Source organism: Lontra canadensis, unplaced genomic scaffold, assembly GCF_010015895.1.
Source record: "Lontra canadensis isolate GAN:19392208 unplaced genomic scaffold, GSC_riverotter_1.0 scaffold2, whole genome shotgun sequence".
Classification (NCBI taxonomy): Eukaryota; Metazoa; Chordata; class Mammalia; order Carnivora; family Mustelidae; genus Lontra; species Lontra canadensis.
The window spans coordinates 25,265,492-25,282,621 of record NW_022630996.1 but is presented as its reverse complement, the minus strand read 5'-3'; the positions used below and the strand labels follow the sequence as shown (position 1 = coordinate 25,282,621).

Below are 17,130 nucleotides of genomic sequence, written 5' to 3'. Positions count from 1 at the left end.
TAGGAGGCACACCAATTTCAGAGATGCAACTATGTGAAAACATGTGTCAGAATACATGAAATATGATTGGTTTTTATTTCAAATTAATCTTTTGTGTGAAAATGTGTATGGTGACCTAAGGCTAATCAATACCAAAGTTCAAAGAGAGACTTCAGAAGAGGATGGATTATAGTTTCTAATTACAAAGCATCTGAAACAATTATATTCACTAATTGGGTAGTCTTAGTGTTAGACAAACTACAGCTTCACTTAAAAAAAATCATTCTTTCAGCAGTTAGAACAGAGTTTAAAGACTAACTGCTGAAGTCACAGTGTATCTAACTTTCCTATTTAGCTAGCATCCTATATCTTTTCTTTCTTGTTAAGTTACTAGAAAAGATAGGTCATATCCATTCTTTCCACATCCCCAACTCTCTTTTGCTCCTCAACCACAACAATAATAATCCAGATATTTGTCATATTGAAATATTTAACAATTTTTTAAGTTCAAAGATATACTTACACATTTATGTAAATTTTATTAACATGATAAAAATGTGTAAAGAAAAATAGTATACTATCAATTTAGTTTGTTTGTTTATTTATTTATTTATTTGACAGAGAGCACAAATAGGCAGAGAGACAGGCAGAGAGAGAGGAAGGGAAGCAGGCTTCCCGCCAAGGAGAGAGCCCGACTCGGGGCTTGATCCCAGGACCCCGAGACCATGACCTGAGCCGAAGGCAGAGGCCCTAACCCACTGAGCCACCCAGGCGCCCCTTAGCAATTTAGTTTTATCAATCAGTAAGAATTATGAATTATGCTCTCACAGCTAACCCACTAGCTAGTTAGGTATCACAACCATCAATCACTGAAGAAAATGAGCCTTAAATACTCCAAAAAGACTTAATGGCTACATCAGCTTGGGCAAATAGGTGAGATAGTATTTGGACCCAGATCTTCAGCTTCTAAGTCATGTTTCATGTTTTCTGTGATATACATGGATTAACATATTAATTACTTCACAAATAATGTTTAGGTTTTGTAAAGAAAACAGACAAATGATCATTCTATGTCAAATCTATTAAAGTCAATAAAAACTTGATAAATATCAAATGAAAGAACTGTGAAGGAATCGCAAAATATATAGTGCCAGGATAGTCAAGTGGCTCACAGGGAAATCAAGACTTTCATACAGGAAACAATGAAAGGACAACATATGAGATGTATAAAAATATGCTGAACAAGATTTCACACACCCAAAATCATAGCTTGTGGACTTAAAAACAAAGGAAAGCATCGTAGACTATTAACCTGACACATGAAGACACAATTTGAAAGCACAGTAAAGGAAGAAGAAGATATTCCAAACTGAAGAATAACAAAAGCAAAAACACAGAGGCAGGAATGACTATGTATCTGAGGAATAATGTTGAAATGAAATGGAGTTAGGCTTTAGGGAGTAGTGAGAAGTCATTAAGGTGGGATCAAATTACAGAGAGGTTTGGCTTTCATCTAGAAGACAAAAGGAAGTGTGTTCTACAGGTAACAGCACATAAGACTGACTAAATTACAGACATAGTGCAGTCAAAAATATCAATTAGGAGGCAATTAGGGTAGCCCTTAAGATAGGATTATAAATATCAAAGCTGCAATGAATTTAAGAGATAATATAAAGAACAAATTAGGGACAACATTTTTTAAAAAGATTTTATTTATTTATTTGAGAGAGAGAAAGAGTGAGTACATAGGGAGAGGGAGAAGCAGACTCCTGCTGAGCAGAGAGCCTGGCGTGGGGCTCCATTCCAATTCCAGGACCTTGAGATCATGACCTGAGCCAAAGGCAGACGCTTAACTGACTGAGCCACCCAGGCACCACGGGACAAATTATATATAAAAGTGAATGAAAAGTCTGAGATAAATACCAATTTTTCTTGTTACAAATTTATGTTCAAAACTCAAAGTTAATTATTGCTTGAAGCATACAGTTAAAAGAAAATACAACTATTGTGGCCCTGAAGAAAAAACGTTTTTAAAAAAGATTTTATTTATTTGACACAGAGAAACAGAGATCACAAGTAGGCAGAGAGGCAGGCAGAGAAAGAGGGGGAAGCAGGCTCCCCGCTGAGCAGAGAGCCCCATGGGGGACTCAATCCCAGAACCCTGAGATCATGACCTGAGCTGAAGGCAGAAGCCCAACCCACTGAGCCACCCAGGTGCCCCAACATTTAAAGTGACATGGTAAATCATCAGGACTGTCCACCCAATATTGCTGATTCTCCGGTGACACAGTAAGATTATACTTCCTCACTCCTTTAAAGCTAGATATGACCACAATTAAATAAAAGAAATGGTATCTATCTTTTCCAAGTGGGAAGGTTTAGTAGCCAACACACAACTTAACCACTGGTGCTAGACACCAATAAAACAGTCAACTTAGAATTTGGAAGCTATTTTTTTTTTAAATTTGTTTTAAAGTCCTGGTTTCTGTGTTTTCAGAGATTAGTCAAGGGTTTTCATCAACTAGCTTTTCTTAGCTCTATCCTCTCCATTCTGTGCTTTCAAAAGGACCAAGTAGATTTCCAGGTTTACGAATAGCACACAAAGGTATTTGTCACTGTTTGCATACATGGTAAACCTGCTAACAAAGATAAAATCAGTTCCTATGTGCAGATAAAGAAAACACAGGTAAATAAAAAGATGAGCAAAGGATCTGGATAGGCAATTTACAAAGATATATTGGAAGAAAAACCCTGCAACATAACAATTTCTAGTACTGTTTTCTAAATAAGCTATTTTAAAATTCTTTCTGAAAATATTACTGTGACTTCAGCCAATGTTTTCAGAGCAAAGATAGGCTACATATTTACTTAAGACTAGAAAACAAGTTTAATCTTGTAACCCAAAATTATACCTCAATCTACTAAATGCTCCAGTGACATTTACAACTAAATTTATATTCTGAGAAAGTAACATTTTTCCCAGAGTATTTTCTGTCTATTAGAAGAGGTAATAACATTCAACAAGTTAACAATCACACAATGATTACGTCAAAACCTTGGATATCAGTTAATGTGTGCGGTCTTATCAATGGTAATAAAAACATCTATTGAAATTAAAATGCCACATCATTCTACAAAACCTTTATCTCATGTCTGAGCAATCTGAATATAATAAACTTCTCTGCCAGGAAAACAGCCTTCTAAACATAAAAATATATGCATCATTTTTTAATGCAAGAAAATGTTTCAGAAAAAAATGTTTCAGAAAACCTGGAGAAAAGAATCCACACAATTCCTAAAAACAGAAATTATAGGGGTGCCTGGGTGGCTCAGTGGGTTGGGGCCTCAGGTCATGATCTCAGGCTCCTGGGATTGAGCCCCACATCAGGCTCTCTGATCAGCAGGGAGCCTGCTTCCCCCTCTCTCTCTGCCTGCCTCTCTGCCTACTTGTGATCTCTGTCAAATAAATAAGTAAAACCTTAAAACACACACACACACACAGAAATTATAGGGGTGCTCGGTGGCTCAGTCAGTTAAGTGTCTGCCTTGGGCTCAAGTCATGATCTCAGGGTCCTAGAATTGGAATGGAGCCCCATGCCAGACTCTCTGCTCAGCAGCGGTCTACTTCTCCCTCTCCCCCTGCCCCTCCCCTTCTGCTCATGCTCTGTCTCTGGCTTTCTCTCTCCAATAAATAAAATCCTTTTTAAAAACTCCAGAGGGGCGCCTGGGTGGCTCAGTGGGTTAAAGCCTCTGCCTTCTGCTCGGGTCATGATCCCAGGGTCCTGGGATCGAGCCCCGCATCGGGCTCTCTGCTCGGCAGGGAGCCTGCTTCCTCCTCTCTCTCTGCCTGCCTCTCTGCCTACTTGTGATCTCTGTCTGTGAAATAAATAAATAAAATCTTAAAACAAAAACAAACAAAAAAAAAACCTCCAGAAATTATAAGTATATATACTTTCTGAAAGCTTACTATTACTCTAACAATAAAAATTTCAACTCCAAACTTAAGGCTAGACTGAAGAAGTTTTCAAAAAATTTTTTAAAGAATTTACTTATTTATTTATTTGACAGAGATAGAGCACGCACAAGTAGGGGGAGCAGGAAGCAGAGGGAGAAGGAGAAGTAGGCTCCCCACTAAGCAGGGAACCCGATGTAAGACGCGATCCCAGGACCTCGGGATCCTGACCTGAGCCAAAGGCAGACACCTGACTGACTGAGCAACCCAGGTGCCCCAAGAAGTTTTCAAATTTTATCATATATCCAATCATCTAATACATACCTTTTAGACCTTAATAATTTATAATGTCACTGGTTACCACATTATCCATATGAAAAGAAAAACAATGGTTGGTAAGTCCATATTATAGCACAACTGCCAAGTTGGGAGTAATTTGATTATAGGCCATCTTGTTTTCAGGGTTAAATATGACTAAGCTACATTAAGTGATAATATTTTTGTGTTCACATACTTGCTTTTGACATCTGTGCAATTTTAAATAGAAAACATTCAACTATTTACAATAATTTGGGAAAAAGAAGAAAAAAAAATCCCAAGATACAAGGCAAGTAACACAAACATGTGTTTACAACAATTAGAAAAGACCATGTTGTTTAAACTGGTTGTGTTGAAAAATCCTGAACATAGACAAGATGGGAAACATATCTACATTCCAATGGTAGATCCTGTTTGGATTAAACAGTTGTAAATTCCTTTATGAAAGCTGTGCTACATTCAAAGTTTTAAATATTTGAGAGCCACTTTTCTGTTCTGTAAAAAACATATTATCTACCATGCAGGTGTAAGGATGATATTAGAGAATTTATTCAAGAGCAATCAACACACTGCCTGGTACACAGTTTCATTTAAAAACAAGCTAAAAAACTAACCCCAGAAACAAATTCTAAAGCAAAACAAAACAAAAAACAAAAAAATGACAAAACTTAAACCAGAATTAAATTTCCGTATTTGCTAGACACAGTACACCGTGCTAAGAATCGTCAGTAGCAAGGTCCAAGAGAAATATAACATGTGATTTGTATTAACTTAAAAACAGCTTTCAAGTTGTCAGTTTTGTTGTTTTTTTTTTTTTTACCATGTGTCCCAAAGGAAGAAAAATAAAAATAATTGTAAAAATTAAGAGAAAATAATAAACAAGGTATGTCTATAAGTGGTAATACAGAAAGTTCATCATTAAATATTAAATTAGTGCTATTTTCAACAAGATAAAAATCTGCATGGAATGCAAGGAATTAAAGAGCTAACAAAAGATCTATAAGTAAAACGAAAACATTTAGAAGATGCAGCTTCTACTTCTATTAATGGCAAGCTAATTTGTATCAAAATTGTGAAGGCATCTAAAACAGCTAAATGAAATTTTATTTTTATTTCTTAAAAACTGAAGGACTAATAAAATATTGAAGAACCACTAAACCAAAATCTAGGTGGCAAAACTCCAAAGAGGTAAATAAACATAGCATTTCTGGTTGCTTTTGCCTTTAGGGCATTGGCCAGTCCAGAAGAACCCAATGGAAAAAGGAGCTGTGGCTTTGGAGGCAGTTAACACAAAGAGGAACAAAATTCAAAGTTCTGGGCCTATACAAAGTAGAAAGTTTACTAAACCATACTCAATATACATTAAGCTGGAACTCTAAGGGTTACACCTTCAGGGTAAGACTACACCAGAAATAGGGGTGCCTGGGTGGCTCAGTGGGTTAAAGCCTCTGCCTTTGGCTCAGGTCATGATCTTAAGGTCCTAGGATCGAGTCCCACATCGGGCTCTCTACTCAGCAGGGAGCCTGCTTCCCCCTCTCTCTCTGCCTGCCTCTCTGCCCACTTGTGATCTCTGACTGTCGAATAAATAAATAAAATCTTAAAAAAAAAAAAAAAAAAAGAAAAAACTACACCAGAAAGAAACTAGCTTTCTTGGTATACATCACCAAATAATCCAGGGAACTTCAACCTCTGAACTTAGGTTACATGATTGCTGGACTGATGGTGCTCAAGGTACCTTTGAGAAACACATAAATTCCTACCTGATGGCATCATGTTATTCTGACAAGTTTTAAACTCTTAATGATTAGCACCCAGTCATGAGTGAGAGAAACTACTGCTAACAGAAACAAACCCACCAAGATTTCAGGTATTACTACTGTTATTTCTAGACTACAGTTGACCCTTGAACAACATGGGTTTGAACTGCATAGGTCCATTTATACACAGATTTTTTTCAATAAATACAGTATAGTACAGGGGCACCTGGGTGGCTCAGTTGGTTAAGCGTCCAACTCTTGATTTCAGCTTAGGTCACGATTTCAGGATTGTGGGACCCAGCTTCGAATTGGGTTCCATACTCAGCACGGTGTCTGCTGGAGAGTCTTTCCCTCCCTCTCTCTGTATCCCTCCCCCATACATATTCTCTTTTTCTCTCTCTCAATAAATAAATAAAATCTTTTAAAAAATATATAGTCTAGTACTATAGTTTCTCCTGATTTTCTTAACATTTTCTTTTTTCTAGCTTACTTCACTGTAAGAATACAGTATATAATACATATAACGTACAAAATATGTGTTAATTGACTATTTATGCTATTGGTACGGTTTCTGCTCAATAGAAGTCGTTAAGTTTTAGGGAAATCAAAAGTTATATGCAGATTTTCACCTTCGGGGGGGGGTGCTCCTAACCCTTGCATTGTTCAAGGGTCAACTGCATGTTTGCCATATTAAAGAAGTTCTAATTTAGAGCTTGAAAATGTTTTCAGGGAACAAAGAGCTATAAAAAGTGACATTGCTGGGAGACCTAGGTGGCATAGTCAGCTGAGTGTCCTACTCTTAGTTTCAGCTTAGGTTGAGTCTCAGAGTCCTGGGATCAAGACCTGTGACCAGCACCACACCCAGCTTGGAGTCCACTTAGGATTCTCCCTCCCTTCTCCCGTTCTCTCTGTGCACTCACACATGCACGCACAGGCTTGCTCTCTCAAATAAGTCTTTAAAAATGTGACACTGCTGGTTTTAAAAAGAATCAAACTGAAATTATGAACTCAACTGATGAGTTTAGCAATAAATTAAAAGCAATAAATTAGAAGTGAGATTCAGTGACTGAGAAGGCAGACTGAAACTATTATCCAGAATGTGACATAGTGAAACAAAGAGATGGGGAAAAAAAGAGAGAGATGAGGTCTAACAGATACAATCAGAGACTCAGAAAGAGGAAAGAACACAGCAGAGGTAATATTTGAAGAGATAATGAATGAGACATTTTTAGAACTGAGGCATTAATCCAAAATTTAGAAAATGTTTGTCATAATGATGCTTGATGTAGGTGATAAAGACACCTTAAAGATACCACCTTAAAGAGATGGATTTTTTTTTCCACTGGCCATTTTCAAGATGAAACAGAAGAAATGTCAGAGATGCTGGAAGAAACTAAGAAAATTTGTCAAAAAACACTGACACCTAGGAATCAAATGGTAGATATATTTTTTTAAATATTTTATTTATTTATTTGAGAGAGAGACACACAGCAAGAGAACATAAGCAGAAGGAGCAGCAGAGGGAGAGATAGAAGCAGGCTCCCCATTGAGCAAGGAGCCCAACTTGGGGCTTGATCCCAGGACCCCAGAATCATAACCTGAGTTGAAGGCAGATGCTTTATCAACTGAGCCACCCAGGTACCCCCGTATTAGTAGATTCTAAAGTCTACTTATATACAATATTAGAAAGCAACATAAAATTTTAAAGCATCTGAGAGTTGCTTTCTCAAATAATCTTTAATACGTTTCAATATTATTATATGTTCACCATAATAATGAACCAGAATGGCTAGAGTGGTAGAAGAAAAGTAGAATAAAAGCATGTAGTGATAGCAACCTTCAGGAAACTTATGCAAACATGTTTGCTGTTTAAGCAAAACAAACAGCAACAAACATCAAACATGATTTCCCAAAAAACTCAGTAGGTAAAACAAAGAAGCAGATAGTCACAGGTGTCTGAAGAACAGATAAAAGCTGCTGGTCTCTATTTAGCTTAACTCAGATCTCAGGCCAGAAAAGTGAGCAACGCTCAAAAAGACCGCAAACTTCAGGTGCCTGGCACAAGTTTACAGTAGAAAAATACTCTAAATTATACACTGAAAATGGTTAAAATGTCAAGTTTTATGTTACATATACTTTCCCATAAAATTTTTTTTTTTAAAGAAAAGAGGGGAGAGAAAAAGGATTCAAACTAAAATTCCCAGTCTTCTAACAGGTTTTTATTTTTGTTGTTGCTAATGAATTATCTATGAAATTCCCACCAAGTCTTATTGCATACTCCCTAGGTCCTGAAATTTTTTTCCTTTTTACACTGACACCAGGCTATCCTCATCTGTCCAGTAATGCTATCCTTCTTATAAAATTTGCAGCCTAAAAGCACTATTTCCCATGAGTTATTCTTTTCAGCTCTATCAAGATGTTCATTTTCTACAAGAAAACACAGTTCAATTATTACACTTTATGCTTTGAGCTTAAAAACAGCTGAATAGTTTTTCAGATATTTCTCACATTTGTTATTTAGATACAGATTGCTGTAAAGTTCTCCTTATTTTAGTTGAGCACGTATCATTTCAAATTTTATGTTCTTTCAGATTCATCAGCTTTTCTAGGGTTTTCAGTTTTGAAATTATATGGCTGCCTTATAGCTTTAGCTTGAGATGCTAACCTTATATTATTTTAATTCAGATGGATTAAGTTTTTTTTTCCTAAATATACCCTGTATATCTAGAAAATATCTTCTAGTTCTTATGGAAGCAGAATAGTCTAGAACCTATGACAGTGGCTTGCTTGACTTTTTTTTTTCAGTGTGCTTATAACATAAGTAATTGGAAGGGTAAAGATTTTGCTTTCTGTAATACAGTACAGAAGCAATTAAAAAAAAAAAAAAAAGAGCACCAGCAAAAAGCAATTTCCCATTGAACCCAGAATGGCAAATCTTATCATAAGCCACTTCTGAAGGTAAAAATTAAAATTATAGTACCCATCGAGGCTTACTTCAGCTAGATGTCTTGGAGTTCCCAATTCCAAGTACAGCCAAATCTGAAAGTTAGATACCTAACTATGGATTATACCATATGTGATAGAATAAAAGTTCCTGTGAATTGATTTGCTAAAAATCTGCAGGTAGTCTTTCCAAATCTTTAAAAAATCTATTTGTTAAATACTGATTATCCACTCTGTAAGTCTTTACTTTTCTCACACTAGTTTCTCAACCCGGGCACTATGATATTTGGGATGGGTACTTTGTTTTGTGAGGCTGTGCTATGGACTGTGGATGTTTAGCAACATCGCTGGCCTCCACCCATTAAGCCAGTAGTGTACTCTAAGCCAGCAGAATCTCCCAGGTGTGGCAATCAAAAATGTTTCCAGGTATTACCTGGAATTTGGGAGACAAAACAGACACCTGCTGTCTAGCTAGTTGTCATAGAAATTAAACTAAATTAGGAGGAAAAAACCTTCTAAATTATAGTTATTTCTATATATCAGGCATTAGAGCATTATTATTTTAATGAATTATGAATAATAACTCTATTCACACTAGACATTTTCAGTTGGATAGCCTATTTCCTACTCTATTAGTTTTGAAGATTAAATAAAATAGAAAGAGATTAAATAAAACAGAAGACAGAGCCAGATTAAGAAATCAGTAACAGAAATTTTAAGCTGATTCATTTTTAAATTACTGACATTTCAACAGATCCAACATTTTCTATGCATCTAGACACTATTACCTATATGATATAACATAATTGGAAAAGTCTTAGGAAAATGAAAACCTTTCAATATATTATTTTGGAATTCTTAGTATTTGTGTAGAATTGTTTAGCAGATAAGTGTTATACAAAGAGAACACTAAGAGGTTTTACTATTATACCTTAATCATTCTTTTGAGTGTATGATTCTTAAGAAATGATAGTTTGTCTTCCTTTCCCTCTCATTTCAAATTAGAACATTCCTCTAAAAATTAAAAGTTGAGAGACTACTTTTGTGATATGCCCTTCCTCTGATACTCTTATAAAAGTTTGAACCATAACCTTATGACCTATTTTCATTCCTCAACTATATGGCCAAGTAAACACAATGTTTATGATTTTTTAAAAAATCATGGTATCAAATGTTTAATGGGCTGATAATCAAAGAAAAATATCCATCGTTTTTCATAGATAATAACTTTCTTACCTACAAGCAACATTTGGATCAGCATTTCTTGAAAGCAGTAGCTCTACACACTTTAAGATCTGTTCCTCTGAGCCACGTGCACAACATGCAGTTATCAAAATAGTCTGCTTATCTGTAGTGAAAAGTGAGGAAACCACCCACACACATTAAGAAGTGAAGCTGACTTCTTTTTTCATTCAAAAGATTCTAAATATTTACTGTACTCTCAAAATTTTATATCCTATTCCTAAATCTCTTACTCTTGGTAGATACATTTGTCTTCCTTCACCAAAAAATGAGATTAGGGATGAACCAGCTGAATCTCCAAAATGTATCTATATATCCAAAATATGGTTATATATCTATAATTCATTTCTTAATTTTCCTTCTTTGTTCCCCTTCCTTATTTGTTTTTAAGATTTTATTTATTTATTTGACAGAGAGAGAGAGAGAGAGAGCAGGAACACAAGCAGGGTGAGTGGGAGAGGGAGAAGCAGGCTCCCCGCTGAGCAGGGAGCCTGATGTGGGGCTCGATCCCAGGACCCTGGGATCATGACCTGAGACCAAGGTAGACACTTAGCGACTGAGCCACTCAGGCACCCCTCCCTCTCCTTTAAGAAAATAGGAAAGTGGTAAGAACATGAATGCTGTGTAGAGATACTGCCTGGAGTTGAGTAGCCTTTGGTTGATTAAAATTCGCTTTGCTGAACTAGTGGTTGAAAAACAATAACTGATGAGTGTCTGGGTGGCTCAGTCAGTTAAGCATCTGCCTTAGGCTCAGGTCATGATCCCAGGGCCCTGGGATAGAGCCCTTCATTGGACTCCCTGCTCAGTGGGGAGCTTGCTTCTCCCTCTCCTGCTCCCCTGCTTGTGCTCTCTCTCTAAGATACATAAATAAAATCTTGGAAAAAAAAAAAAAGGAAATTAAAAAAAAAGGAATGTTTAAAAAAAGAAAAACAATAATTGATATTCTCTGATTTCACTTCTTTATTTCTCATTCATTTTACATCTCAGTGAAATTTTGGTTTTTATCCAAACCATCCTACTGAAAATGACCTAACTGCCATATCCACTGGTTTCTTTTTGGTCCTTTTCTACTGGGTCTCTCTGAGCTCACCCTGTTTCCTAAAAACTTCTCCCCTTGGTCCCTATGGCACCAGAAGAAATCACAGATTAAAAAAAAATAAAAACACTTTTCAGATAATAATTGGGGAATTCAAAGTAGGTCATGGCAGCTATGGTTTACATCAGTGATTTAATACTAATCAAGTATAAAGATTCTAATCTCAGTTCTGCTACTGATAAACTGACTCCAGTGATACCTTAATATCTCAGTAGATCTAGTTTATAGATTGGAAGCTGCCCTCTTTACCTGATGAGGCTAATGTTGAATACATAAAAGAATTTATGTCAACATGCTGAGAACAATATAAACTGTTTTATAATAATAAGTATTCCTCTGATTACAAAAATCAGAGAAAGAAAACTTCATTTTTTTAAAGTTTTTACTTAAATTCCAGCTGGTTAACATACAGTGCTATATTAGTTTCAGGTGTACAATATAGTGACTTAACACTTCCATACAATACTCAGTGCTCATCACAAGTGCACTCCTTAATCCCCTTACCCTATTTCACCCATCCCCATATCCATCTCTCCTCTGGTAACCATCAATTTGTTCTCTATAGTTAAGAAAACTATTAATTTTTTGGAGAATATTATATACTTTCAGAAATCTCATTCCTAAGTCCAGTTTTCATTGGGTAATATTTTAAAATGACATAATAATAAGAAAAACCTATCACAGAAGCAGATTAAACATAAAACTATTGGTAAGATGGGAAGTTATACAATATACATAGATGAAAAAACAGACTAGAAATATTTTTACAAACATCTAATGTAGGTACAAAATAAATGTAAAAATTAATTCTAAAGTGAAATCAGTATCTGAATTATGAAATGAATTTAACTGCCTATTGGAAACACATTAAAAATAAGCAATAATTCAATATAATAATTAAATGGGATTTGTACATATATTCTTATTTTTTTGAAAGCATCCAAAACAGTATGGAGTAGAAATTATCTAATAACAAAGAAACATATGGATTTAATAAGCTATCTTTGAAACAACCTTAAGTGATATAATTCAGAGTTGAGTTTTAAATTCTAAAGACTGATTTTCAAGTAATTTTTGACAAAATTATTAGCTTTTTGTTTTCCTTCAATGCATTTTTCCTTTAAAAAATAACCAAACCCAGGGCGCCTGGGTGGCTCAGCGGGTTAAAGCCTCTGCCTTCGGCTCGGGTCGTGATCCCGGGGTCCTGGGATCGAACCCCACATCGGTCTCTCCACTCGGCGGGGAGCCTGCTTCCCCCTCTCTCTCTCTGCTTGTCTCTCTGCCTACTTGTGATCTCTGTCTAATAAATAAATAAAATCTTAAAAAAAACCCAAACCCTCTAGCATAGAAATTAAAGGTATATAAAAACATAAGCAGTTATTAAGATAATATAAATGGAATCTACCTTCTTGGAAAGAGAATTTTTCCAAAAGATAGACTATGGTTTTTAATTTGATTTTGTATCTTAATTACATAATATAACTAATAGGAAGATTTGTTTTTTAAATGGCTTTAATTTTTTTCATTTTGCACAATAGCTGCTTGGGAATCAAGGAAATCACAGTAAACGTAATCAGCTGGGCTACCTCAACATCTTACCTTTTTTTTTTTTTTTTAAGGACAAAGATTTATTTTAAAGGGAACATATAAACCCCCAAACAGATTATAATTAGGCTTCTAAATAGAGATACCTATAAAGTAAATACTCACATATTTTAAATGTTTAAAATACCTTACCTTTATCAAAGCTTGCATTAGCACCTCTGTCCAAAAGGACCCGAACCAGCTCTACATTGGAAACACTAGCAGCATACATAAGAGGAGTCCATCCATACCGAAAGCTGGAATCTACACTAATGCCTGTCAAGACAAAATGCAAGTTTTTAACAGCCTTCCCACCAAAACATAAATTACTGTCAATTTCATATGCTTAAAATACCATGGATAGTAACATATACCATGTAATTTATAACAAAAAGAATTTCTTGGTAATAATGGCCTAGGTTTAAAAGGATCCACACAATAAATGATTGTAGCTCAAAAACATTCGAAGTACACTATATGGTTTGGGGGTACATATATACATACCTAATAAAAATAGAAGGACATGCATAGGAATGATAAATACCAAGTACAGCAGAGCGGTATCTCCAGGGGTAAGGATAGAAACCGCTCTACCTTTTAGAATATCTGAAATATTTAGTAATTTAAAGAAAACTGAACATATTAACAGAAAGACTGGAGACATCCTTGAACTGTTAGAAGTGACCAACTCAAAGGGAACTTTCTTTTTTTATCAAACTTCTCAACTGGTGCAGAAATATGTATCAAAACCAAGAATAACTTTGGAAGGCAAAAAACAAAATATTTTTTTTAAAGTATGAAATAATGACATCTGGAAGTAACCTAGGAAATGCTAAATTAAGAGTTACCTATAGAAGTAAGACTTCAGGGATACTGGGAGAGAAAGTGGGAACAAAGGTATCTTTCTACTTCAGCTATATATTTATTATTGGCCTTTGAAAATGAATTTTTAAAATGTTTGTAATTAAAAATTTTTTAAAGGCGTGACTAAATATCTTCTTTACCAGAAGGTCTTTTCAAGTCTTAATCTGTCAGGAAACTCATCATTTCACTGCACTTAGTCCTACTACAAACTCAAGCCCCACGGTAAATTCTCTTTTCTAAAACAAATTTCTAACTATTCCATCCCATCCAGCACTATGCACACTCCTGCATGTGTTCATATTAGGTATTACGCCTGTTTCAATTATTCAAATTTTATTTCATTTCATTCTTCAATTACAAACTCAAGTTCCATTGTCCACAAAGTCACACAGAACCTTCTTTTTTGTCACAACAGCGAATATTTACATAATGTCTGTATGTTTTAGATCTTTACGTATTCTTTCATTTTAATACACCCCCAAACCTTTTGATATTATGCATCTCTATTTTAAAAAGGAGGAAATTAAAGTGTAGGAAAGTTTGGTAACTTGGGTCAAGATCACAGAGCCATCAGGTGGCAGGGTTAGTAATCAAACCCAGACCTGTACAGTCTCCAAAATGATTCCTTTTTGCACTAAATCATGCAATGTCTCTAGCATAAAAGAAAAACATTTTGGTATATACAATTTCATTTATCTATTCTGTGTGAATGTTTTTGATTTACAAATAGATAGTAAATGCCTGTTACGCCTTTGGATAATTTCAATCATTATTATCAACAACACACACTCCTACATCAGATAATTCAAAAAAATTAATATTTAATTTGATCACAGAAAAATGTTACAGGACCCTGGAAAAAATTATGACATTTTACAAAAAGAAAATGATGCTCTGGAAGTTTAAATGGCGTTCCCAAGAAACTACAATGAATAGGCAATAAAGCTGGAACAGATATCCACATATTGTGATTCCTAACTCAGGCCCCATTACACAGACACCTAGTACAAGGAAAGAACATAGCCAAAATATACATAACTAAAAACAATTCTGGAGAAATGTAATAATATTATAGACAGCAAATGCTGAGAAAAATGTGTAAGAATTACTGGAGTGGGGTAGGATTCATCAGAACAGGCTTTTTTTTTTTTTTTAAGATTTTATTTATTTATTTGACAGACAGAAATCACAAGTGGGCAGAGAGGCAGGCAGAGAGAAGAAAGCAGGCTCCCCGCTCAGCAGAGAGCCGGATGTGGGGCTCGATCCCAGGACCCTGGAATCCTGACCTGAGCTGAAGGCAGAGACTTTAACCCACTGAGCCCAGAACAGGCTTCTTGAAGGAGGTAGAAAAGATGGAAGCAACAGGGTGGCATTCCAAAATTGAGAATAAAAGAAGAAAGTAAGGCAAAGAGAACTCAGAGCCAAGTAAGGTATATAGAATACTTGATAAATTCATTGGCTTTCACTAGAAAAGCAACCCAAACCCTTTAAAATAAGGGACCCTCAGAAATGTAGACAACTGTGTTAGGTTGAAACTATTTTTCTCTCTCACCACAATCTAGGAGCTCCTGGACCAATGAAATATCTCCCGTGGTCAATGCTTTTTTAAATGTTTCATTCTTTTCTTCAGGGAGCAATGGCCCTTTTAATTTCTAAAAAAGGAGAAAGTTTAAAAAAAAAACTGTTATACATATTTTTATTTCCACTCCATCAGAAAACAATGATTGACTTCAGGTCCATCATCTTTTTGGGGGATGTGGGGGGGGGTGTAACATACAAATATCATAAGGAATTCATGTCTAAAATTATCTTCAAAGGGAATGGGTAATGCTATGGGTCCAAACCCAAGTGAAGCGCTACATCCACGACCACACATTTGATGGGGAAAGCACAATAGGAAACAGAAAAACTCAGGGTTTGTTGGGAGTCTAGAAGCCTGTATTTCCACTAGGGAAACACAGGAAAGCAAGAAGTTTCACGAGGTCAGGCCAGGGGGTTGCTGATCCAGGTGCGGTCAAAAAAAAAAAGAAAAAAAGGTCTCCTGGGCTACCTGAACCGCCCGGTCGAGATAACCAATCTCCCAGCCGTCATCCTCGCTCTCGCTACTCTCGCCTCCACCGGCCACTGCCAGCCCGCGTAGGGTACCCATCGCCATGCCCGCCAACCTCTCTCTAATAAAACAGCACCGCCCACTCCCCTGGCGCCTGCGCACTCGGGGAGCACGCACGGTTGCGCGGGAGGGAAGGAACGTGTGCGACGGCAGAGGCTTTTGGGACCTGAGGCGCAGGCGCGTGGGCATGCGTAATAGACCTCACCTACCCTCCCTGTGGTATAGGGCAGTGCAACTGTGCGTAACATGGTAGAACTGAAGCCGCTGGAAGGCGTGGGCGCCATGCTTCTGGTGAGTGCTTCCGGTTCTTTTCAGGGACTTACTCATTCTTTTTAGGTTGTTTGTTGAAGTTTTTGCTCTCCAAGGAATGCTGCACTTTCGTTGGAGCATAATGGGTATTAAAATGCCAACTAAGACTAGACTTTCTCCTCAACTCCTACATCTGCTCCCTCGGAAAGCCTGTCAAACATGCAACCCCTGGGAAAGGGGCAACTCTTGGTCAGAATACAAATAGGAGCGCTAGCCTTGCATTCAAAAAGCGGTCAAATGGGAGCTGACAAAGGAGCCAGCAGAAAATACCATCCCAAAGGAAGAATTCTTCCTTTAATTTTCCTGTGACCTCAGATCTCAGCTTAGATCTGGAAACTTAAACCATCAAAACACTTTCCCAGCTAGACACCCTAAAGAATGCCCTAAAGAAAAAAGTCAGTCAGCAAAGGGGGAGTTGGGGAGAGAGTGGATCAAAGTGCTAGGAAGAAGAAATCATTTAAACATTCAGAGAGCAAGTAAATAATACAAACAACTCCAGGTGAAAGCCGCTCGACCTCAAACTGGCTTTTCTGCATCTAACTTCTGGATGAAACGGTAACACATTATCTTTGCCACAGAAAAGTAGATCCATCAAGGAATAATGCACCTTCGTATCCCTTGAGATGATTGTTTTAAAAAATTTTATTTGACAGAGAGAGAAAGAGAAAGAGGGAGCACAAGCAGGGGGAGCAGCAGGCAGAGGGAGAAGCGGCTCTGGGTGGATCATCAGGGAACCCCATGCCGGCTCCATCCCAGGTACCCGGGATCATGACCTGAGCCACCCAGCGTTCCCCCGCCCACAAGATGATTTAGAGGGAAGAGACGTACACCATTCTTTGAAAGTTTTTGTAGTACTTTTTTTTTTTTTCCTTAGAGAACCTCCAATGTAAGATTTTGAAATTATTTCCTTCAGATAATTTCACAAATAAGTATTTTAAGTAGTTTGGTTATTTTCGGCCCCACCTTGTGTTTTCTA

General features: G+C 36.6%; 1 protein-coding gene across 1 annotated transcript in view; it reads right to left on the bottom strand.

Annotated features, from left to right (window-relative positions):
• The window catches only part of ASZ1 (ankyrin repeat, SAM and basic leucine zipper domain containing 1), a 52,374-nt gene extending 36,459 nt beyond the window's left edge, over positions 1-15,915 (bottom strand). The window contains exons 1-4 of the mRNA XM_032870735.1: positions 15,786-15,915; positions 15,288-15,387; positions 13,025-13,147; positions 10,186-10,297 (exon numbers count right to left, since the gene is read on the bottom strand). Of these exons, the coding sequence (XP_032726626.1) occupies positions 10,186-10,297; positions 13,025-13,147; positions 15,288-15,387; positions 15,786-15,890 (440 nt within the window). The 5' untranslated portion in view covers positions 15,891-15,915. The remainder of the gene's footprint in view (positions 1-10,185; positions 10,298-13,024; positions 13,148-15,287; positions 15,388-15,785) is intronic.
• Positions 15,916-17,130: the final 1,215 nt, after the last annotated feature.